Source organism: Arachis stenosperma, chromosome 6, assembly GCF_014773155.1.
Source record: "Arachis stenosperma cultivar V10309 chromosome 6, arast.V10309.gnm1.PFL2, whole genome shotgun sequence".
Lineage (NCBI taxonomy): Eukaryota > Viridiplantae > Streptophyta > Magnoliopsida > Fabales > Fabaceae > Arachis > Arachis stenosperma.
In genome coordinates this window covers 8,533,241-8,557,022 of record NC_080382.1, presented here as the reverse complement: position 1 = coordinate 8,557,022, position 23,782 = coordinate 8,533,241, and the positions used below count along the sequence as shown (strand labels likewise).

The following is a 23,782-nucleotide window of genomic DNA, read 5'->3' as shown; positions in this document are numbered from 1 at the left end:
CCAATTCTGTTAACGGATCCCTAACGGCAGGACAACATTGAGTTAATTTTAAAACGTTAGGGACTTAAATAGGACAATTAAAATGTTAGGGACAACTTTCAAACTTACTCCAAAGATAGAAAACAAAAACATACTTTACTCATAAAAGTAATATTCTTTTTAAAAGAATGATATGATTATTCTCGCCTTTTTTTATTGCTATGTTTAAAAATTATTTTATATACTTGTCTAATATTTTTTTGGTTATAATATCATGTCCAAATAATTATGAATGTGCGTTCAAATAATTATAAATTTATAATATCATGTATTTATTTACTAATATAGCAAGTTATATATAATATCATAGTAAATTGGTAAGGTGATTGTTACGGTACAATGATAAATTCATATGTACTAATATATTTAAAATACGGATAAATAATAACAAGTTATGTGTCATTTATTTTTCACATCAGCATTTATTTTTTTTAAATATATATTAGATCACCACTTTTACTAATACACCCATTTAATTAAATTAAAATAAAAAAATATTTTTTATTTAATTTTATAAAATGTCTTAAACATTCTTCATTTATTTGATTAGACAAAAATATCCTTTTAAATTAATCAAATTTTATATTTCAATTAATCCTAATTTTATAGTTTCAAATAATTGAAACAACAAAACAAAAACATATTAAAAGAACAAAAAATCAAAATTATTCTTCATCTGGGTTAAACATATTAAAAAAAATAAAAAACTAAAATTGTTCTTTATCTGGGTTCAGAAACCTTCTCCTTCACGTCTCTGAGTATTCTTCATCTTCTTCTCTCCTCTTCCTATCCTCTCTCTCTCTCTGCTCAATCTCTCTCATCTGTCTCACTGTGCGTCGCACGCAAGATCTCTCCTCTCTCCTCTCTTGTCTCGCAATCGAGGTCATCGCTGGCGTTTCAACGTCTCGCGGCCTTCCATGGGCTCCTCCTCATCGGCGATAGAAGCACTCGTCGGATCGTCGTCTTCTGGTTTTAAGTAATCGCCGTCACGAGTCGCCGTGGATTGTGAACCGTTGTAGGGTCGTCACTTGCTTCGTCGCTCGTCCTCTTCTGGGGTCGGGTCCTCTTCATCACCCAGTCGCCCTTGGTAAGTCCATGCATCATCATTTCCCTTGTTCTCCCTTTCTCAGATTCCCTTCTTCCTGTATTTTGAGATGATGTTGAATTGGTAATCAATTAATTTGTTAGTGATTGAATCTTGAATTTGTTGCTGTGTTGTTGAATAATCACCGAGTTTAATTTTTTTCTTTGCTAGAAATCATCAGAGTTGAATTTGTTACTAATTATCAGGAGAGAGAAGAGATCTTGCATGCGACGCACAATGAGAGAGATGAGAGAGATCGAGAAGAGAGAGACAGAGAGAGAGGATAGGAAGAGGAGAGAAGAAGATGAAGAATACCCAGAGGCGTGAAGGAGAGGGTTTCTGAACCCAAGTAAAGAACAATTTTAGTTTTTTTTTTGTTTTTTTAATATGTTTAACCCAGATGAAGAACAATTTTGATTTTTTGTTCTTTTAATATGTTTTTGTTTTGTTGTTTCAAATATTTGAAACTATAAAATTTGGATTAATTAAAATCTAAAATTTGATTAATTTAAAAGGATATTTTTGTCTAATCAAATAAAGGAAGGATATTTAAGATTTTTTATAAAATTAAATAAAAAATATATTTTTATTTTAATTTAATTAAAGGGGTATATTAGTAAAAATAGTGATCTAATATATATTTAAAAAAGAAAAAGTTAAATGCTAATGTGAAAAATAAATGACACGTAATTTATTATTATTTGTCCGTATTTTAAATATATCAGTACGTATGAATTTATCATCGTACCGTAGCAATCATCAATTGGTAATATTATGTATCGCAAGTTATCAATAGTATCATGTATTTATTTACTAATATAGCAAGTTATTTGTAATATGTATATTTATTTATTGATATAGCAAGTTAACAATATAGCAAATTATTTATCAATATAGCAAGTTATTTATGTTATTTATAACATCACGTGTTTATTTACGAAAAAATATTAGACAACAAAATTTATAAAGTCATGGTAATATTTCTATTATTATAAATAATAATAATAATAAATTAATAATAATAATAATAATAATAATAATAATAATAATAATAATAATAATAATAATAATAATATAAAAGATTAGCAAGAATTAGCATAAAAAAATTTATTATGAAAAAAATTTGCATAATAATTAACAAGAATGAAAGTAGTAAATAACTGAATTGACAATTATAAATAGTTATATTTATACCTTATTCTTGATTATTGATAAATGGCATTTTTTATTAAATAATTTAATATAAAAAAGATTTGATTAGAATTATAATAAATATAATTATTACATAAATTAGTAAATTAAATAGCAATAATTAAATTTTTTTAGTAATATTAAAAATAGAAATAAAAAAAAAACGAGTAAATGAATAATAATGAATAAGAATTTATTCATTTGAGGGAAAAAAAAAAGTAGACACCAGGACATGACACCTCTGACCTCCCTTTCCTTGGAGATGGAGAATTGGAGATAGAGATTTTTTGTATTATCCAAGTATCAAAATTAATCTTTAAAAAAATATATATAGTTATTTGTTTTCAAAATTATTAACATGCAGCATGTTTTGAAACAGAATTTATTTTTTAGGCACTTTTAAATTTTAACAAAAAATCAAAAATAAAAATCTGTCCCCTTTGTACGTGAGGGACAAAGTATCGGATTTCTCGGCTGCTCTTCCCGGTTTTGTAAGTTTGCGCTTGCACTCTGCACTCTCATTCTCAAACACATTCCATCTTTCGTGTCCCTTTCTCTTCATTCCCCCGATTCTGTTTTCCAGATCAGTTTAGCAGGTAAAACGTCTCTCCCTCCCCTCTCTCTCTCTCTCTCTCTCATTTATTATTATTATTGTTATTATGATTATTATATTTTTTTAATTTACCTTTATTAATAAATATTTATTGTTTGATTTTCGTTCGATTTCTTCTCATTGATGCCCACAGTGTCAGTGAATTTGATATTCTCACATTCTCACATTGAATCAAAACTGTGCGTCTGAAATCTGAATATACTTGACTCTTCACACACATAACGAATCCAACAGTGCTCTCGTCCTAGTTTTAGTTCTACGGCATTTTGATCCTACAAAATTTCCACTTGATGCTTTGCTTGCTCTGAATTTCGTAAAAGCAAACAATGGCTCCAAATTTATATAGATAAGCAATGTGCACTCTGGATTCTACTCTTCCAAATTTGAGTAATGCACTATAGTTGATTGATTTTCCTTGCTTTTTCAATTAACCTAGTGATCCTGCGGATTCTGATATTGAGGTGCATGTAAGTAATATTCATTCCAGAGTCTATTTTCATATCTCGTATCCGGTAGAAAGGAGTATGAAAGGGAAAGTTTCAATTGAAATATGTGCTAGACTGCTAGCTATGGATTCAAAAAAACTAAAAATAAAAATGTTATTTATTTTTGGAAATAGTTATAAGTTCAAGTGTAGAAGATATTACTAATGATTGCTTGATTCCAATAGAGTCTTGAAAACGGGAAAACTACTTTAGCTGGGTTTAGTAAGTTTTACTTTCTCCATTTTTTCCCTCATACAAGTTATTTGATTTCTCATGGTATCCCTCAACTTGGCAGAACAAGGACTAATCTATTGGAAATCTGAGGGGGAATTAAGGGTTTGTCTGACCAATGGGTTGTACCTCATTCAATTTATATTTACATGGGTCTTTGAAGAAGAATGATTGCTTAATGAAGTTCATTTCATCATACTGATAATAAGCAGGGATCAATGACTAGCTTTGTTTTGTCTAAATATGCTTGACATAATAGATTGCATTGGGTTTTGCAGGGTAGGTATGGCAGTAATGCCAATGATGACTAGGCAGCATGTGCTGACCTACGTCTACCTTCTACTTTACATATCTCTTTCATCGGGAGTTATTCTGTACAACAAGGCAAGGGATTGCTGATATGCCTGATAAATTCTTCCATTTATTTATTTTTGGTTATTTATCTTCTTACTGTAATATATTCTGCTCAACTCGATTTCCTTTTACAATGATCTTTGGTTTCTTGCAGTGGCTCCTCTCCACATTGCACTTTAATTTTCCATTTCCAATAACGCTCACTATGATCCATATGGCCTTTTCTGGTTCAGTGTCCTTTTTGCTTATTCGTGTTCTTAAGGTATGAATTTGTTGGAGCTTGTAATGTCATAGTTATGACTACCTTTCTCTTTATTCCCTGTTTATGTTATTTTGTTCAAACATTGCTGCTAAATTCTTAACATGCATTATTGAGAATCTAACAGAATTAACTAAATATTTTTCTTCGCTTTTTCCCTCCCACTTCACTGGTGCAGGTTGTATCACCGGTTAAAATGACATTTAATATGTAAGACTTCTACACACATCATGTTTCACATTTCTATTAATATTTTTGGCTTCAACAAAATGTCTGTTTTACAGATATGCTACTTGTGTGGTCCCTATAAGCGCCTTCTTTGCAGCAAGTCTGTGGTAAGCAATATGTCTGGGCGTGAAGATGTAATTTGACCAAAAGCCACTTATAGGTTGTGATGTGGGTGTGTTTGCACCTTAGTGGTCCCCATATTCAATTCTGTATTTCATTCTATTGACTGTAGTTGATTCATCATAAATTAAACAATTTTTGAAGTTAAAATATCATTAAACATTTAAACTATCTATTTGATAAGCTTGCTGTCACATTGTAGACTTCATTGCTTAGTTTATTGTATATATTGGCTTGATTACTTCATTGTCTATTTAGGTTTGGGAACACGGCATATTTATACATTTCTGTGGCCTTCATCCAGATGCTTAAGGCCCTGAGTAAGTTAATTTCTATTTTTCTCTCCTTGAAAATACCTTCCCCTAATGGATGATCCTCTTTCTTTCTTCTTTTTTACTAAACTTTAAATTTACAGTGCCAGTGGCAACATTTCTCACGGCTGTTGGCTGTGGGACTGAGAAATTAAGGTGTGATGTATTCACGAACATGGTGCTGATCAGCTTTGGAGTAGTCATTTCCTCCTATGGGGAAATTCATTTTAATGTGCTTGGTACACTTTACCAGGTCACAGGAATAATTGCTGAAGCTTTGAGGCTGGTCTTAACTCAAGTTCTTCTCCAGAAGAAGGGCTTGACACTAAACCCAATTACAAGCTTGTATTACATAGCACCCTGCAGGTAGTTTATTTTCTGGTATATTGGAATGCCCATATACCACTAATTGTATGTGGGAGGAAAAATAGAAATATAACATTTTGCTCTGTGGAATGCTTGTGTTGTTTTTTATATGTAATAATTGCAACTTTTACTAAATTTTTCAACTGAAGGAGATATTATTGCTTTTATGTTAATCTCAGTCATTAGCTTCTGCAGAAACGTCTGTGAAATTGTAAAAAACTTCTCTGCTTATTCTGTGTTGGATCCTGGTTGAATGTTACTTTATGATGCACTCATATTGATCTGGGAATGCGAGTTGTAAATAACTTCTTGCTGAGTAATGATCACATTCTATGCAGCTTTGGATTTCTTTTTATCCCATGGTATATCCTTGAGAAGCCTGAGATGGAAGATCCACATCTGCAGTTTGACTTCTGGATTTTTTTTACAAACGCTCTTTGTGCTCTGGCATTGAATCTGTCAACATTTGTGGTGATTGGTAGAACCGGAGCAGTAACTATTCGAGTGGCTGGGGTTTTGAAAGACTGGATACTTATAAGTCTTTCAACTGTCTTATTTCCTGAATCAAAGATTACTCCGCTTAATATCATTGGTTATGCTATAGGTAAATGCTTCTTTGTTGAAAACAGATGATAGTAATTTAAATTTCATGTTATCAACAGATTTCTATTTTGTGTCTCATTAGTGAATTACTTTTGAATGTGCAGCTCTAAGTGGTGTTGTTTTTTATAACTACCTGAAGCTCAATGAAGTACGCATATCTCAACCTCCTCCCCAAAGTATTCAAGATGACTCAGCTAAGGTCAGCCATTGTGTTTTTTTTTTTTCTTTCAGATCAATGAAATATGGGAGATTTAACTGTCCCTGGTTTTGTTGTCTTGGTTAAAAAAACTACTAGGTATTTCTCTATATTCTGTGAATTATCAGAATATTAAGGTGTTTGCTTTGACGAAGTTAGGAGTGAGGAAATTGAACAAGTTCTATCCATAATAACTAAAATTTCGATGTAACTTGTAAAATCTTTTAATATTAAGGTTTTGAATGAATCAATTAAGTTTACGATTTAAGTCTTGTTATGATTTCATGTTTTACGTGTTTAATTTACTTTCACAATTTTACTTAAAATGTTGATTTTTTCTACCTAGGTTCTATCTCATCCTTTAACGAAGAATATTTGTTTATTCAACTGTTTGTTCTTTGCCTTTCTGAATAAATACAGGAGGACCTACTCCTAAGCGAGAAAAAGGCAGATGACGGTTTGAACAGCAAAGACAGGACCTCATGGAATGATTCTGTTTATGATAATGATTTTGACGAAGAAGCACCTTTAATGTCGTCTAAACGGATATCTCATCCGCATCTTGGAAGAAAGCCAGCTTAGCAGCAATCTAGCTTTGAGGCAAAGATCATGTCATCTTAGGGTTTAGAGGCAAATTGATATCTCATCTTGGAAGAGCGCAGAGAAACCAAATCATACACGCAAAAGATCATACACGCCTCCTTCCAAGAGAAAGGTAACAGAGAAGAGAGAAAACAAAGCGGAAGAACTATACATATTCTTTTAGCAGAGTTGAATATTTTTTATGTTCAAAGTATTCATTAGTCAAATGATTGATTCTTGTATAGGCTTGATTTGACTATTGGTTCCAATTCCCAATGGATCTCATGACTCTAATTGATGATTATTGAGTTAGCAGTTACAGCCAATATTTTAATCTATTTTATTTTTTTCAGTTTACTTTGTCATTGAAAGTACCCTAACTTATTGTTGGTTTTAAAGTTTCTCTTTTTTTAACCAAAAAATTTCTCTAGACTTTCAAATTTCAGTGCATGACATTGTAGGTTGATAATACTTTAAGAAAAATGCTGGTCAAAATTTTTTTTTTTTCTCTTTATATTTGTCTTGCGTTTGTGTTAATAATGGCTAATGTTTTTTCTACTAAAAATGTTAATTTTCTAACATTTCTCATATTAAAGTTATTTTTTAATATTATCTATTTAAACATTTAATGAGTTTAATTTTTAATATATTAAAAGTATAATTTTTTTAATTATTTTTCAAGCATTGAATATACAAAATTTTTTTTTACCAATATTGTCACATTAGTCAATATTAGTAAAAGTAATTCTTTAACTTTTTTATTTTAAAATACATTTTTAAGTAGGTAAAAGAGTCAACTTCAAAGTTCAAACAATAACTAATGGTGTTTAAAAATAAAAAACCCAAGAAAAACCAATAACTAACGGTGTGGAATACGGTACAAATTTAAATTCTTACCGTCAACGTTAGTAAAATGACAGCTCTATTAAGCGGTTAATCCCTCAGAAAAGAAAGGAACCGCGCCAATGACTGCTGAGGCCACCACCTCCAAAGGCACCGTGCTGGCTCGGTCGCTCAAGGAGGCTGAAATGCAGTATTCGTCGGCCAAGGTATCAGTGTGGTGGGACATAGAGAACTGCCCTGTGTCTCGTGGCTGCGACGCGCATTCGATCGCAAAGAACATCAGCTCCGCACTGGTTCGCATGAACTACTGCGGCCCCGTCTCCATCTCAGCGTACGGCGACACCAAACGCATTCCATCGTCCGTGCAGCACGCGCTCTCCAGCACCGGCATCTCCCTCAACCACGTTCCCGCAGGTACGCCTCATTGCTTCCACTTCGTTAAACCCTAGCCTCCATTTTCTTGATACAGATATATGTAATCTTTTTCTTGTTATATCTTCAACGTGTCATACGCGATATAGAAAATATTTCAAACTGAAAAGATTTGTTTATATTCTCTGTTGAAGAGGTATTTGGAGTAATGCCGATGTTGTGTATTGAATTATATACTTCTTGAGCATGGAATGTGACTTGTTAATGTTTAGTATGATTAAGGGTGCATGGTGTGTGGATTGTTTTTTATTCGGTTTTGGATTGTGTGAGAGGTTTGGTTTGGTTTGGTTTCATTCTAGGTGTGAAAGATGCAAGTGACAAGAAGATTTTAGTTGATATGTTATTCTGGGCGGTGGACAACCCTGCTCCTGCGAATTATTTGCTTATTTCCGGAGATAGGGACTTCTCGAATGCCCTGCATCAGCTGCGCATGAGAAGGTACAACATTCTTCTCGCTCAACCACTAAAAGCTTCGGTGTCCCTCACTGCTGCTGCTAGGAGTGTGTGGCTCTGGACTAGCCTTTCTGCCGGTGGGCCACCACTATCCAGTGGCAGCTCGTCAAACATTGCAAGTAATACCCAAAGCTTTAGTTCTGAAACGGTTCAAAACCGTGTTTCTGAACCATCTCAACCAAGATTCAAAGAAAAATACACCAACTGCGATGCAAGCCAATTTCCAGAGAGTAAGACTAAGAACAATCATTGCTCTAATCCGGAACTTCCACAGGCAAAGTTGTTTCCCAGGGCTCCCCATGAATTCTTTTGTAATAAGCCCAACATCGCAACTATTAGTTCTGCACTTAGTCTTCCAAGCCACCAAGATCACTCAAAAAGCAGTGGTAGTAACTCTAGTGGTGGAATTCCTCATGATTCACAGAATAGCTTTTTGAGGCAAAACAACCTCCATGATCATCAGGAATCTAGACAAGATTATAGAATAAGTACTAGTCAGTCGCCTAATGTTGTCAGCTTAACTACATCAACAGAGCATAATCCACATGCCAGTCAAGCATCGTGTTATGAGAATGTGGACAAGGGGTCTTCTCGTAATTGTGAACAGTCTAACACTTCTTTGTCCAGCTTCATCCCTAATACCAGTTCTAGCGATATCTGGGGAGCTAAATTTCTACGACCACCTTCTGAGTACGACCAACATCTTATAGGCTGCATTCTGTTAACTTTAGACACCCTGAAGACTGAAAAGGTTATGCCTACTCACGGAAATATTTCTGATTGCATTCGATATGGAGATGTGAGATATCAGACAATCGATGCCAGGAAGGCTTTAGATTGTGCAATAGAGCACGGAATGGTAGTAAAACAAAGCATAGGTTCATTGAATTTTTATGTTAACAAAAATGGGAAACTCTGGAAGTGTGTGAACCCAATAGGTGGTTATCCTAATGATTTCTCAGACGCAACATGGGCTAGAATACAGCAATTCCTTTCTTCACCAACTGGAAAATCGTCAATTTTGGCATCCCGTTGCAGGTAGATATTTGTAAATTTTCTTGACCTTACCGCACTCCTTCGTATACATCAGGAGTCCATTGATGAGAAGGGGCTGGGGAAAGCTTGAACCCGATTCCTACGGTGATGAATATAGCGCAAACCAAAGAGAATCATGACTTTGAGTTGTACCAAGTCGGAAACCAAGCGGATTTATTTTTTGTCCCATAATTCTCCACTACTTTACATAAAATGATATGCCCTAGTTGTGCACTTTGTTTTTTTACCTTCTTGGAGAAAGCTTTATTACTAATATATTTATACTATTTTCGTTTTTGTTAGATATGAAGCATCGCTTATTCTTAGGAGATCATGCATGGAAAAGGAGGTTTTAGGTGATGTACTTAAGATTCTGGAGATGATAATCTCGGTCAAGAAGTGGATTATACATAACCATTCCGGGGAGTGGCAGCCGATTACTATTACACTTGAGCAGAGTTGAGATGTTGCAGAGAGTAGTTCTCCTGGTTCTGGTGTTAAACCAGATCAAAATCTGCTTAACGTCAATGGTTGCATACACATACACACAGATACATTCATACATATAGTTAATGGAAGGAAAGAAGGTTGGATAGATCAAATGATCAATGTGAGGTTTCTTTGAAAATCTGTGGAAAACCGAAGACGCAGGGACGGCATACATATTATGAATATAAATATGCCGTTGATCAAATTTTGCTTTTATTAGGTTAACCCAATTGTGTAACATCGGAGTTGAACCAAATATCTGAGGTTAGGAAGATGTTCCCTTTTTTTTTCTTTTTTTCTTTTTTTTTTTATGAAAAATAGAAAGTTAGTGGGATGAAAAGATGATATTTCCCTCTATATACCAAACTATGTTGGTAGTCTCAAATGGTTATAGAAAATTGTAGTTTAGACGATTAAGTGCTGCCCATCTCAAATTGTCGCTTTCACATTCAATTTTTTTTTTCAAGTTGCTTCTCACATCACCATTGTTCACTATTCCATTTTTAAAATACGTCTTTGTATGTATATATAGAACTAGGGGTGTTCGTGGTCAGGCCAGACCCGAACTTTTCAGGAACTAATTTGGTGTGATTTTACTGGGTCTAGGGTCGGGTAAGAGTCTCAAAAATAGACCTGGTCATTATTTCGAGTCGGGTCTAGTCCATGGCTTGGGTTATCCGAATTCGGCTCGGTGGTCTAGTCATCATTAACAATTAATATTTTGTGTTATTAGTGATGGATGATGGCTATTCTTATGTGGGCATCTTCTTTTGTGAAGGTGATAGCAGGCAGGTCGGGCGTTTCAGCTTTTTCGCCGACCTGGTATACCTCTTTCAAATGTCTCTTGCAGAATGATTTTGTTAATCCCCCCGTAAATCTTATAGCAATCATGTGGATGTGTCTCTCATAGATTCGTGGTGGCCGATATTGCCAAACTCTGTCTTCTTCATCTCTTTTCCTCTTGCTCAGATCGTTCAGCCTCTCTGCTAAATACCTATCCAACTGACTTTCCCTAACAAATTTTTTAATCACATTTTTTAAATCATAACAATCATTGGTGGAATTGTTGTAGATTTTATGGTACTCGCAGTATTTTGACCGACTTTTATCTTTTTTGTTTTTAATTTATTTGGGAGGTGGAATCTTTTCTGTGTGGCACATCTCAGTATAGACATCCACAAGGGATACTCGCAATGGGGGTATAGTTGTGATGCCTTCGAGTTTTGTCCGAGCTGTATTCTTCCTTTTTCTTTAGTTTTTTCTCTTTGTCTCGAGTTGGATATTGATTATGTTGTCTTGGGGCAGGCTCTCTTAATCGAGCAGTTTCTTTCATGTTGTTATACTTTTTAGTTCGCTTTTGCACCTTGTACAAAGAGGTCAGGTACCTCTTTGATATGGACTGAGAAAATGGAGCTTCTTTAAGGTCATTAACTAGTCCCATAATGATTACTTCGGTGGATAGGTTTTGAATCTCCAAACACGTCTTGTTGAATCTTTTCATATAGACCCGTAGAGATATTTCGATTTCTTGCTTTACTCCTAAGATGGTTGGAACATGTTTAAACTTATCTTTTTGGATGAAAATCATGTAAGGAAATTTTTTGCCAAATCGTCAAAGCAGGTGACCGATTTAAGTGGTGGATTGTCAAACCATTTTATTGTCTCCTTGGTTAACGTAGTCGAGAAAATTTTGCAGCGAGTTGTATCTGACGTGTCTGTCAAATACATACGACTTTTGAAATTACTCAGATGATGTCTCGGGTCGATCTTTCCATCATAGACGTCCATGTCTGGCCTTTTAAAGTTTCGAGGAACTTTGTCCCGCATGATTTATTCTATGAATGAATCTTCTCCTGTTAGAGGCGTCTCTTCTCGAGCAGCTCGAATTCCAGTTTCAAGAGTTTTTCTTCTAATGTCCTTCACCGACGTACCTCCCTTTCCAGGGCTCTTTCAAACTCTCGTTGTCGCTCTAGCTCCTACTTGAGTTGTTCTAACCGACTTTGATGTTCGTGGACAAGTCCTATAATTTCTATGGGATCTCTTGGGCCAGATCCTTCAGGTCGATGAACTTCTGCTTTTGAGCTTATCCTGTGTCCTTCCGAATTTTGACAGATGTGTGTCTTTGGCAACACCTTTCCCTTTATCAATTCGAGGGGGTATGACTAATGCTCGCTCATCATTATATTGCTCTTCTTCTAGGGTTTCGTAATCGGAAGCCGTGTGCCCATCTTCTGGGATGTCGTCCCCTATCATATGGTCTTGATTTTCAAGTACTCGACAATGGCGCCAATGTTTCGAGGCTTACCTAGAACCAGGGTGATTTGGGCTTGGATGCGAGATCCAGACGCCTTTGAGTGCAGTGTCTGATGTCTTCTCCTGCAGGGATAAAGCCGTCCGAGTTCTTCGTGGGGAGGTGGGAGTGGTACTTGCAAGGGACTCCAATGCATAAGTTAGCGTGAGTTTAAGGCAAGTTTTTAGTAGATTGAAGTTCAAAAAATATCTAAGGGTGTAAGGATATTTATAAGTGTAGAGATAGGGGTAGGTTTAATGATGGATTTGTTACTCCCTTTTATCGGTGAGGTTATTAAGATCTCCTTTTTAGATGAGTAGGAGAGATTGTAGGAGTTGGTTGGGATTCATCTTATTTGAATAAGTCGGGCCAAGTTGTCGCCGCGTGGACCGACTTTTATGAGGTTGGATAAGTCTCAAAGTGTGATTTGGAATCTTGCTCTGTAGACTGGACTTCTAATCATTTTAGGCATGAGTAAATTATGGATCAGGTATGAACACTGCCCAAAAATAAAAAGTGAAACAAAGAAAGCAAATAGACGATATTGTTGTGTGTTAATTGTTATTTAAAGGGTAAAGTGTACTTTTTGTCCTTCAAGTTTGGCAAAAGTTTTAAAAATATCCCTAAATTTTATTTTGTTTCAATTTTGTCCCAAAAATTTTCGATTTGCATCAAATATACCATTGACGGCTAAATTTTCAAAAAAGTTAAGACCAATTTAACAATAACGCATGAAAATTATGCTTGATTTGCTTGTGTTGAGGGTTGTTCTTATGAAATTGTTGTTGAATTAGTCTTAAATTTTTTAAAAAATTAGCCACCTGGGATATATTTAATACAAATAAAAAATTTTGGAGACAAAATTTAAACAAAATAAAACTTAAAGATTTTTTTAAAACTTTTGTCAAACTTCAGAATAAACAATATACTTTACCTTTATTTAAAAATTGCAATACTAAAAATATATTTCAAAATATTCAGTTAAAAATATCCACACTACAAATAAAATTAACAAAAGTCAATTTCACAACTCATCTTAAAAGATCACAATGAAACCATCAGTGCATGTCTTACATCAGTCACCATCCAAATTTCCAGACACTCAACTAAATAAATTGTTTAAGAAAAATATGCAGACTAGCTTCACTTTCAAAAAATCGCCTTCAATTGAATCCAGATGGATTAGAAACACAATCAATTATAATTACATAACTTTATTTGATTCACTTTCACTTACATTCACGAATAGCTATGGTTTGAATGTATTATATATCATATATACTACAACATTGCCCCCTTATTACAGCAAAATATATCGCTTGAAGGAATCAAACATCAAGAAAATGGTTTGCATTCCAACTTAAGACTCCATCAAGGTAGAAATGGATTGTGTGATGGGTATTCTTCCTTTTGTTTTTTGTAAGCCCTGCAAAACATTAGCAGAAAAGGATGTGTTGTGTCAATGAACAAACAACATACTTTATTTGTAAATAAAACCAGAACTGAAAATGAATCTGCCATATGATTGGTTGTCAATTGTCATATCACCTTGAAGCATTGAAACCTCCAAGTGCAACAGTTCCCAGAATGATACAAATGAAGGGAACTTTAATCAGAGCATGGTTTTTACTTCCTCCTTGACCCCTAGGGACTCCAGTTCTAACAACGCGTGAATACTGAACTGTACAGAAAATATGCCAAATAAAATTAAGGAAAAAAGGAAAGTGAACAGAACAAGTTTAAGTCATATTCCAAAGGGATTTGGGAGAAACATTTACCAGAGTCTGAAATTCCTCCTCTCCCACCTGTTTCAGGAATTTTGTTCAGAAAGACTAATACACAGTTACACACGAATGAAGTTGCTAATTTTGTTAAAACTCTTACACTCTCGAGGTATTTTTCAAGGGAGATAAATCAACAAATCCATCGAATAAGACAAAAGAAACAGAAGAATACAAGTTTGAATTGCCAGGCTACACTAGAATAACAAGTCAACGGTTACATTCAAGTTAAAATTCTGTAAGGATGGAGGCAAAATAATGAAATATGCAGAAAAATACATGTGAGCATATTTGCTTCGCAGTCGGTCAATAGCAGCATTTTAATGTACATTTATGGAATTATGGGAACCATGAAAACTGTCTGGGAAAGCTGATCCTTCCCAGAATACTACTGACATGATCTAAAATAATGAGTTTCTGCAAATTTTCATTTCCCATAATCTGGTTATATACTCCAAGTCTCAAGCAAAACACTAATTCTGAATTTTGAGCATAGGGTAGGCCACCTTAGAATGCTATAAGTACATCATTTTAAATTTTCAAACAAAAGTCTAAAAAGGGACTCTGGAATGAATAAACTATGAGTCAAGGGATCTCGAAATTTACCAGATAGCAAGCATGCGTATGCTTCCGAAATCTGCAGGGGTAAAAAATGTTCAGTTAATCTTTTAATTTACCAGCCAGGGAATGTGGATATAAGAATGGCTAAAGGAAGGACCATCCAACTTGAGAAAAAACAACTCTCAGTTCAATTTAATTTAACACCCAAAAAACAAGGGTAGATTTTGGCGTTCCTTGCCAATGCCTAGAGAAAGAATTGGGTGGGGGGAAAATCCAATTCAAATGAGATTTTTTGATCCTTTGTTTAAGGAATAAATAATATGACTATGAACTCCATTCATGAGTCGTGACATAGGAGGCCATAAAGGAAACTGGATGTTATTATCTTATCTACAAAATAACAGACTCATGTATCAGTCTATAAAGAGAGCATGTTCTGCTATCTGCTATGTTAACACACTGAAGTAGTAGGCTTATATTGTAGTCTAACTTCAAATAAAGTATATAAAGGCACCAACAAATTCACAGCTAGTTATAAAAATGCACACACCATCCAAAATTCCCTTGAAAGTTGCATACATGTTATAGAACTGAAATGCTCACCAGTTTAAACTTAGATTCCGCAAGAGGCTTTTCATGAGTTGGGAATAGGTCAGGGTGAGATTCCCAAACTTTCTTCTTGTAAGCTGATTTGACCTAAACAAAAGAAGAGTCAGAATTTTCACAAATAAAACGAGGGCAGAAGCAGAGTAATCTGATCAAGCTCCTTTTTTTTTCCTTTAATTTTTTTAACTTTTAAAAAAGACTGATTAACGTTCAAAGATTATGCATTATGAAGATACCAAATCCAACGAATCAAACAAACTAAACCGCTGGGAATCAGAGAAACAAGTACCGGAGCTAATAATAAGAACTGGGTAAGCATAAAAAACGCAAAATGAGTTTATGGAAAGAGGAAAGTTTGAATTGGCAATCGCAATTGAAGGATTGAATTGGAAACCCTAAGCAGTAGCTAGTAGAAAAAGGAAGGATTTTGTATCAAACCTGGGAGGTGGTGGGACGTGTATTAGGTGGGAAACCGAGCAAGATTCTGGCTTCATTGGCGTCCATTTTGAGATGAAATTGTAGCAGCAGAAACCATTTGGCGGGTTCACTCACAATCAGTGTGAACCTTTAAGCCTCAGCCTCAAAGGGTGAAGGGGTTTACCGGTTTAGTTTGCTTGTTGCATATCGCAGATGCAGAGAGAGAGAGAGAGAGAGAGATATGTAATTAACAGAGACAAAATTTTCAATTTTATTGGTAACTAAAATTTGTGGTACAAATCCATGCACGACAAGTTTGTTTTTGAGAAGGTCTCAATCATCAGCATTTTTATTAAAATTTAGGTAATATTTGATTATTAAAAATATGTATAATTTTATATTATTAAATATAATTTTATACTATTAAATAAAAATATTAATAATAATTAATTAGTATTATAAATTATAAAATATAATAACTCCTAGCATTACTCTTTTCTTTTATTTTTTATTGGTAAAAATTCAATTGCAATCGACTTCATATAAAATAATAATTAAAAGTTATTAGATAATTTAATTGATTTGACTAAATTTTTATCTAACCTTTCTCAACTATTAACTTCACGTTAAATACTTGAATTTTCACCCTTCTCAATTTTTCACGTTAAACAAATTAAGAAAGAAAAAGAAAAATGGTGGATGACGGGATGAAGTATAATAAGGATTAAGTAATAAAAATATGAGAAGACAAGTTTTTTTTTTTGCTTTTTACCAACTGATTTTATTGATTTTTAAATAAAATAAAATAATTAATATTAAATAATAATATTTTTCTCACTAATTTATTTTATTTTTAAAAAATTAGGCGATTCAGTTGGTTTAATAATCTTCCATTCAATTATTTTCGGTTCAACCAAAAATCTAAGTTTGATAAATAATTAAATAATGTCATCTTTTGTATTCTTATTGTCTAGTTATAAAAATTCTTCTAATAATATTTTGCGTTTACATTTTAGAATTCTCTAAAAAGAAATTATTTTCAGTCAAATTAAAGAGATAAATACTAAATCAGTAGTACTCGAAAGATTCTGTTACGGACAAAATAGTATTTAACTTTTATTATTGACAAAATAGTCCCTAAACAATTTTAAAATTTGACAAGTATGTCTCCGAATTCGCCGGAACAAATCTCTGACAAACACAATGCTAATATGGCTACCATATATTTGGTGACTTGACAAACCACCCCAAACCTTAATCCATCTTCCCTTCCCATCGCACACTACTCCTTCCTCTCCCTTCCCATCACAACCCCCTTCCCTCCCTCTCTCTCCCCATCACAGCCCTCTCTCCCTCCCCAACGCACTTCCCCCTCTCCCTCCCCAATGGTTCCCTTTCATTGGCGCTATCGCCACTTGCGCAAAACGTAAAATGCTGAAGATGCAGGCTTGTCAACGCCATTAAGTTCAGCAATTTCGAGAACAACATATTTTCATAGATATAACCCCTAGGACAAACAGAGAGCTTTAAAGACGTCAACGTTTTGCACGAGAAAATCACCTGAGAAATGTGAACGATATGGCATTTCATCGAGATACCTAAGTTGCGAACCTTATGCGAGATCGTGTAATTGGCAATTCTTCTGAGGACGTGAGGCACAATGCAACAATGGCGCTCAAAATCGAGGTTGAGGACGGCAGAGGAGGTGTCGCGACAGCAAGAAGGGTGGAGACAGATTTCGTGAAGGTTTTGAAGGTCAAGAAGTGGGAAGAGTGAAGAGTGAGGGTTGGGAGTAAGCTTCTAGAGATTCCTTTAGCGGAACGAGAGGACGCAGGTTTGGACGGCGTGTTTGGCGTTCACAAAGAAGAGCACGTGGAGGAGGACGCAATCGGGTAAGTCGTTGAGTCTGTCTTTAGGATTGTGTTTCAGTGTGCCTTGGTCTTTTGCTGTTGGGCGAAAATGGCATATCATATTTTGAAGAAGACATTGGTATCGGTTTCTCAGGTGGAGGGAGATCGAAGACGGTGGTGGAAGACTATTATACTGCTATGGTTGGCTATTATTATTACAGCAAAACACCAATAAAATAAGAACTGGAACAGCAAATTAGTAGAGAGAAGGGGAAACCATTCTTGGCGTGAGAGAGATTAAGGGGAAAACATTTGGGGAGGGAGAGGAGGGCAGTGCATTACAGAGGGAAGGGTGAGGATTGCGTTGGGGAGGGAAGGGTTAGTTGGAGGGGGTTTGCCAAGTTCCCAAACCACGGTGGCCACGTCAATATTGTGGTTGCTGGAGATGTGCTCCGGTGAGTTCAGGAGTACGCTTGTCAAATTTTAAAATTTTTTAGGAATTATTTTGTCAATAACAAAAGTCAGGTATCATTTTGTTAGTGTCTAAATCTTTCGGGTACCGATTTGGTATTTACCTCAAAATTAAAACTAAAAGAAATTCATTATTATTGTTTACACTAGTAGTGTATGTTACGACTTTAACAGAATAAATTGCATTACGAATTCAAAATTTTTACTCATGCTTGTATAAATTACATCTTTTATGGCTAATATATCGAACTTCTTTAATATTAAATTTAATTAAATTTTATTTTTAATTTTTAAATAAATTTTAATTTTTTTCTTCTATAATTTCAATTTTTTACAACAGAATATTATTTAATTTATTTTTTAATTTTTTTTAATAAAAAATAAATTTTTTTAGAATGAAAGTAATGTGGTTAAGAATAAAATTTAAAAATAAATTTATTTAGAATGAAAATAATGTGATTAAGAGTAATTTATTTAGATGCAATTAAAAAATAATTGAATAATTATCTATCGTAAAAACTTGATATTATTAAAGGAAAAAATTAAAATTTATTTCAAAATTAAAAATAAAAGTTAACTAAATTTAATATTAAATAATTTTAGTAAAAAAATATAATTTATATTTTATTAAATATTTACTATGCTCTTTCTTTTACAAATAAATGTACTAATCATTCTACAAGTATTTCGTGATGAGTAAAATTTTTTAAAGAATAAAATTAAAAAAATACTTAGAATGAAAGTAATGTGATTAAGAGTAATTTATTAAAAAATAATTGAATAACTATGTATTGTAAAAAAATGATATTTTTGAAAAATAAAATTAAAAATAAAATTTATTTAAATTAAACATTAAAAAAGTTCAATACATTAGAGTCAAAAATGTTATATTTTATTTTATATATATATATATATATATATATATCATACTTATTTTTTTGAAAATTTATATATTAGTCATTCTACAAGTATTTTATGATTATTTAAAAATCTTAAATTCGTAATATAATTTATTCTGTTAAATTTTTTATTTTTTATTTTATTTGATTTGATAATTTTTTTAAGAATAATGTATCGTTTTTTGTCTCTAATGTTTTCGTCCTATATGTGTTGTGAAAGCCAACAAAGACTCACTCAGATAAATCTAAATCTAATATGTTTTTAATGTTTAAACTTAAAAATTATTGTGCAATAAAAACAAGAGATGAGAATTGAATTTAGATATTTTAAGTTATAATAAATTATTTGAACCAACTGAATTATTTTTTATTTTAAAAAAAATACTATTAACTTTTTTATAAAAAATTTGAAAGATAAGAACTTGTTATCTCAACTAAACTCCGCCCTGAATCCACCCGTCCTTCAAAGATTCATACATAGAAACATTGAGACCTACATATGCTATCTGCAAAATGCCAAAACAAAGTATATTAACAAAGAAGAACATATGGAAATCTTTTAAAAACATAAAGAATGAAAAATAAGTTTTGGTTCAAAGGTGTTAGCAGAAATAAAAGTCAACACAATTTTAGCTCAAGAATAAAAAGAGAGTTGTGTGCGTAGTACATACAACTCCTATGACCGATTGTATGTTGACAGAGCATGAAAAATTCCTCTGTATTGGTGTTACAAAATTATGGAAGATAAATTAAAAAGTTATAGCCAGCAAAATAAACCATTCACTGTGCTAACTCATCTTCAGTAAAAATTCTAAGGATCTTCTTTCTAACAATACCCGGAGAGTTAGTAGACCTTGTCCTATTAGAATATAATTAGAATCAATTAGAATTATTTAATATATTTAAATATTTATTATAAAATATTATATTTTTATTATGTCGATTCTCTTAATACTTATAAATATTTTTTTATATTATATTATTTTAATACAACTTAAATACACTTAATAATACACAATTTTTTTTTTTTTCAGTTTAGTCTCCATGTCCATATGGTAAGTTGCAAACGTGGTAATGATTCCAGTACATGCGCCGGCTCCAAGACGCAAACGGATGCAAAATTATTTGAGAATGTATAAATTTCCCTTAAAATACTAACATGCATGCGCCTTGGTTAAGAAACTTTTAAAAGGACAAAACATGTTCTAATGACGTTTAGATGCATCATAGAGTGATCCAACGAGAAATGCTTTCATTGTATGGTTTACAGTTTGTTGCCGATAGAGCTACAAAATACCCCTGCATTAGTATTAAGCAATAGTTTCAGGTAGACTGCTATTGACTAAAACACAATGGCAACAGAAAAATAAGATAAATACCGGAACATAAAAGCATACTTGGATGCTTCCTCATAGTTTAAGAACTTCACTATCCAATCTTTTGAGAATTAAATTAACACAAACATCACTACAAGAAAAAGGTGTATTTGTAACAAAAAATATTGTTACAAAACGTCAAAATTTTGAAACAAAAGTTTTTTGTAACAAAAAAGGGTCCATCGCAGTAAGTCCCGTTACAAAAAGTTTTTGTAACAAAAAATGGAACTGTTACAATTCAGTACCATATTTTGTAACAATTTTTTTTGATACAAAAAACCAGAAACCGTTACAAAAGTGATAACAAATTTTGATTTTGAAGGCATTTTTCGTGACCGTCAATTTTTTTCCTATCAAAAAATTTTGTTACAAAATATAACATGATTTTGTAACATTTTTTTTCTTTAGTTACGAAAGCAAATTAATTATTTTGTAACTTTTTTTATTACAAATTATATGCATAATTTACTAAATTATTTTTTAAATTAACTAATATATTAACGATTTTAATAAACAAGTTTACATGTATATAATATGCAAAAACATACATAAGTCAAACAAGATCTTTTTAGCTAAAATTGTCTTGAAACAAATAACATTAGCTAGTGAGTACATTGATTAGTTCAACCAAAACATAAAACTTCTAACATAAAAGTTTAACTAAAACATAAAAGTTCTAACATAGATTAGTGTCTCTATGCATCAAAATATTCTTGAGCCCTTAAGGTAGCATATAGTCACCATTTCAGCACTCTTGTAAATAAGAAAAACCGAAACAAAAAAGTTAGAAACAAGATATAACACTAATTATAATTTTTTCACTAAGTTTTTTCCACTAACTTATAGGAATGGTGATTAATTTGCCTTCAGGGCTCCGCACAGCCTGCAAGTTTTTCCCTTCCTTTTGCAAAGAATGCAAATCTCTCTTATACTTCCCCAATTTCAATCTATGCTGCACCAACAGAAAATTCAATATAGTATCAAGCTTATATTCTATCCTTTAACTCCCCTCCCTATAAACTCCCATATACCGCATATTGCAATAATTTATCCCTCAAGAAACCCAGTCCAACATATTTCTCCCAAAAAAATAGATAAACCCAATTATAACATTACAAAAATTCTGCTCCATGACACCATGAACACAAGATCAAACATGCAAAATAACATAATGTAAACTCTAATAATGCTTTTCATGCTTTTACACTCACAAAGTTACATACAAAGAAAATGAGATTCATGTCAAAACACCAAATTATAGCATAAAAGACAAAGCACCATATCTCTTTTACTTTACTTGGCATTTTTAGTTCTAGCCATGTTTCAAAACATGACAAAGCATTCCCTAACTATAGCCACACCAGATTTTTCTCCTTCAACGCTGCTCCCAAAATACTCTTATGAAATCTTGCATCTGAAAAAAGAGACAGTGGACAGTTTTTATGACCTCTCCATACAAAACACAATTTGAGAACTCTTCCAAAATAATGTCAAGTCTAGCCAACTTTTTTCTTGTACTGAATTTTTCATGCAAAACAAAATATATATACTAGACTTTATTCAAAGTTAAAAATATGTAGATAAATTAGGGACAAGATGTGAAAGATAATATTACAAACTATCAAAAGAAAAATAAAATGTTATTCTCAATAACAATTATTTATCATAAAGCAGCATAATATAGGGACAAGATGCAAAGCTTCATAATGCACACTTAATAAAGGAAAAGAAAGCTAAGAAACACACAAGTCAATATATTTGCAATATCAAAGTCCTTTCGGGTAAACAAATAATGTAAATTATCCCCCTCCCTCAAACAAAAGCTCTTTATTACTTGGTGCAAAGCAGCCAAAGTGGGATGGTTGACAGAAACATAAATGAGAATGGAAATAAGAATAAAATGAACCACAAAATTTGATTCTTCTCATATTTTTACAGAATCATACTATAAAGTTTTATAAGACAGATTTGACATGTGATGACAACAAAATCGATCATCTCACAATTATAACAATATATAATATATGCTGATTACTTATCCAGTAACTTAATAATAAATTTGAAATTCAAGATCATCTTTAGAGTTAGGACAAAAGAAAAAGAAAAACTCTGACAACAAGATAATAGCTCACTTCCTACATGTACAGATGCACTAGGCCAAATCTGATCAAGCTAAACACAACACTGATGATTAAATAAACACAATACTGAATAAACACAATAAGAACAATTTCATAATTAAATAAAAAAAATACAACATGTGAACAACAAGAACAGTTCCATAATTACTGTACAACAAAATAATCTAAATTACTTATAACAGAAAAACCTAAAAAAATTATTACTCATAATAATAACAGTTCAATAATCTTCAATAATGTTCATTATTCATCATCAGTAATAAACTCATTCTTCAGAATGGCATGAATTAGAGCTTGCAGCCAAAAAGTTCAGAAGAAAACAAAGTTATGGTCTTTAAATCATAAAAGAAATTTCATCCCCAAAAATTAAAAATAATAAGAAACTTGATATTAAAATGGAAAAGGAAGGGTTATCGGGCTTTACACACTCAAAGGCTGTTTCTCCCTACTGGCGCAGAGACGGCATCACGGCTTCGGCGACGGCGGTTGGGCGGTGGCGGAGCCTCAGCGACAACGGTCTCATCCTTCACGGCACGGTTTCTCTATCACGGTGTCTCCTCTCTCAACGGCGCTCTCTCCCCTGGCTCGGCAAGACAGCGGCAAAACGGGAAGCTCCTTGCATGCGGCAGTCTGGCGGCTTGAACAGCAATGATGGTGGCTAGGCGCGACGATGACTCCTCTAACAGCAGGCTCGTGGCAGGCACGACGCGCTCTCTCTCTCTCTCCTTGGCACTTGCTCGACGCCGTCCTCTCTCCTCTGGGTGTGACACGACGGCGCGGCGACAGTGATGTCTGCCGGCGTCGTCCTCCCCTCCTACCCCCTCTCATTCTCTTCTTTCTCTTTCCCAGTTTCCCCTATTTCTGTTTCCCTTTCTCTTACTTTCCTTTTTGCTGGACAAATGTGTTTTGGGAAGGGGGGTTGGCGGCTAGGTTTAGGGGGTGGAGTGAGAGAGAGTTGAATTAGGGTTAATAGTTAGATAATTTAAGTATTTTTAATAAAAATGGGGGTAGTATAGTAATTAAAAATTAATTTTAATTTAATAATAATTATATAAAAATATTATTTAACTATAAAATCTCAAAATATTTTTAAATAAATACGCTAATTTTAAGAATTAGAGAAAATTAAATTATTTATTTTTAAACTATTCTTTTGTTATTAATTAATAAATTTTTTTAAATAAATATTAATTAAGATAAAATTAGAGATAATCAAATTAAATTTTTTTATTTATAAAAATTAAAGTATTGAATTAAAAAATTTTAAATATTTAAATTAAATTATATAAAATTTTTATATTTTTTAAAATATTAACATTTTAAATTATAAATAAAAAATATCCCGTTTAATATAAAAATATCTAAAAATTCATTTCGAATAAATATAATAAATCATAAATGATTTATTATTTAATTTTTAAAATATTTTTAAACTCAAAGTATCATTAATTTGACTTAAATATTTTTAGTAAAATA

The 23,782-nt window shown here is 32.8% G+C and overlaps 3 protein-coding genes across 4 annotated transcripts; 2 read left to right on the top strand and 1 right to left on the bottom strand.

The window, feature by feature from the left end:
- Positions 1 to 2,759: 2,759 nt before the first annotated feature.
- LOC130936208 (probable sugar phosphate/phosphate translocator At3g17430) lies at positions 2,760 to 6,979 on the top strand. 2 transcript variants are annotated; one of them, XM_057866245.1, is made up of 10 exons: positions 2,760 to 2,910; positions 3,922 to 4,027; positions 4,152 to 4,259; positions 4,435 to 4,466; positions 4,541 to 4,591; positions 4,863 to 4,924; positions 5,020 to 5,281; positions 5,620 to 5,885; positions 5,989 to 6,083; positions 6,501 to 6,979. In XM_057866245.1, the coding sequence occupies exons 2-10, from the start codon at positions 3,929 to 3,931 to the stop codon at positions 6,660 to 6,662; spliced, it is 1,137 nt and encodes a 378-aa protein (XP_057722228.1). In that variant the 5' UTR covers positions 2,760 to 2,910; positions 3,922 to 3,928; the 3' UTR covers positions 6,663 to 6,979. The 2 variants fall into 2 exon arrangements, with proteins under 2 accessions (XP_057722228.1, XP_057722227.1); XM_057866244.1 differs by lacking the exon at positions 2,760 to 2,910 and adding an exon at positions 3,385 to 3,394.
- Positions 6,980 to 7,485: 506 nt separating this feature from the next.
- On the top strand, positions 7,486 to 10,240 carry LOC130933593 (uncharacterized). The gene is made up of 3 exons (XM_057863219.1): positions 7,486 to 7,919; positions 8,237 to 9,428; positions 9,729 to 10,240. Exons 1-3 carry the CDS (start codon positions 7,628 to 7,630, stop codon positions 9,886 to 9,888), a joined length of 1,644 nt encoding a protein of 547 aa, XP_057719202.1. The 5' UTR covers positions 7,486 to 7,627; the 3' UTR covers positions 9,889 to 10,240.
- Positions 10,241 to 13,232: 2,992 nt separating this feature from the next.
- On the bottom strand, positions 13,233 to 15,840 carry LOC130935677 (uncharacterized). The gene is made up of 6 exons (XM_057865536.1): positions 15,591 to 15,840; positions 15,150 to 15,242; positions 14,592 to 14,622; positions 13,983 to 14,009; positions 13,753 to 13,885; positions 13,233 to 13,630 (listed from the first exon to the last, which is right to left on the bottom strand). The coding sequence occupies exons 1-6, from the start codon at positions 15,654 to 15,656 to the stop codon at positions 13,576 to 13,578; spliced, it is 405 nt and encodes a 134-aa protein (XP_057721519.1). The 5' UTR covers positions 15,657 to 15,840; the 3' UTR covers positions 13,233 to 13,575.
- Between the last annotated feature and the right edge of the window lie 7,942 nt (positions 15,841 to 23,782).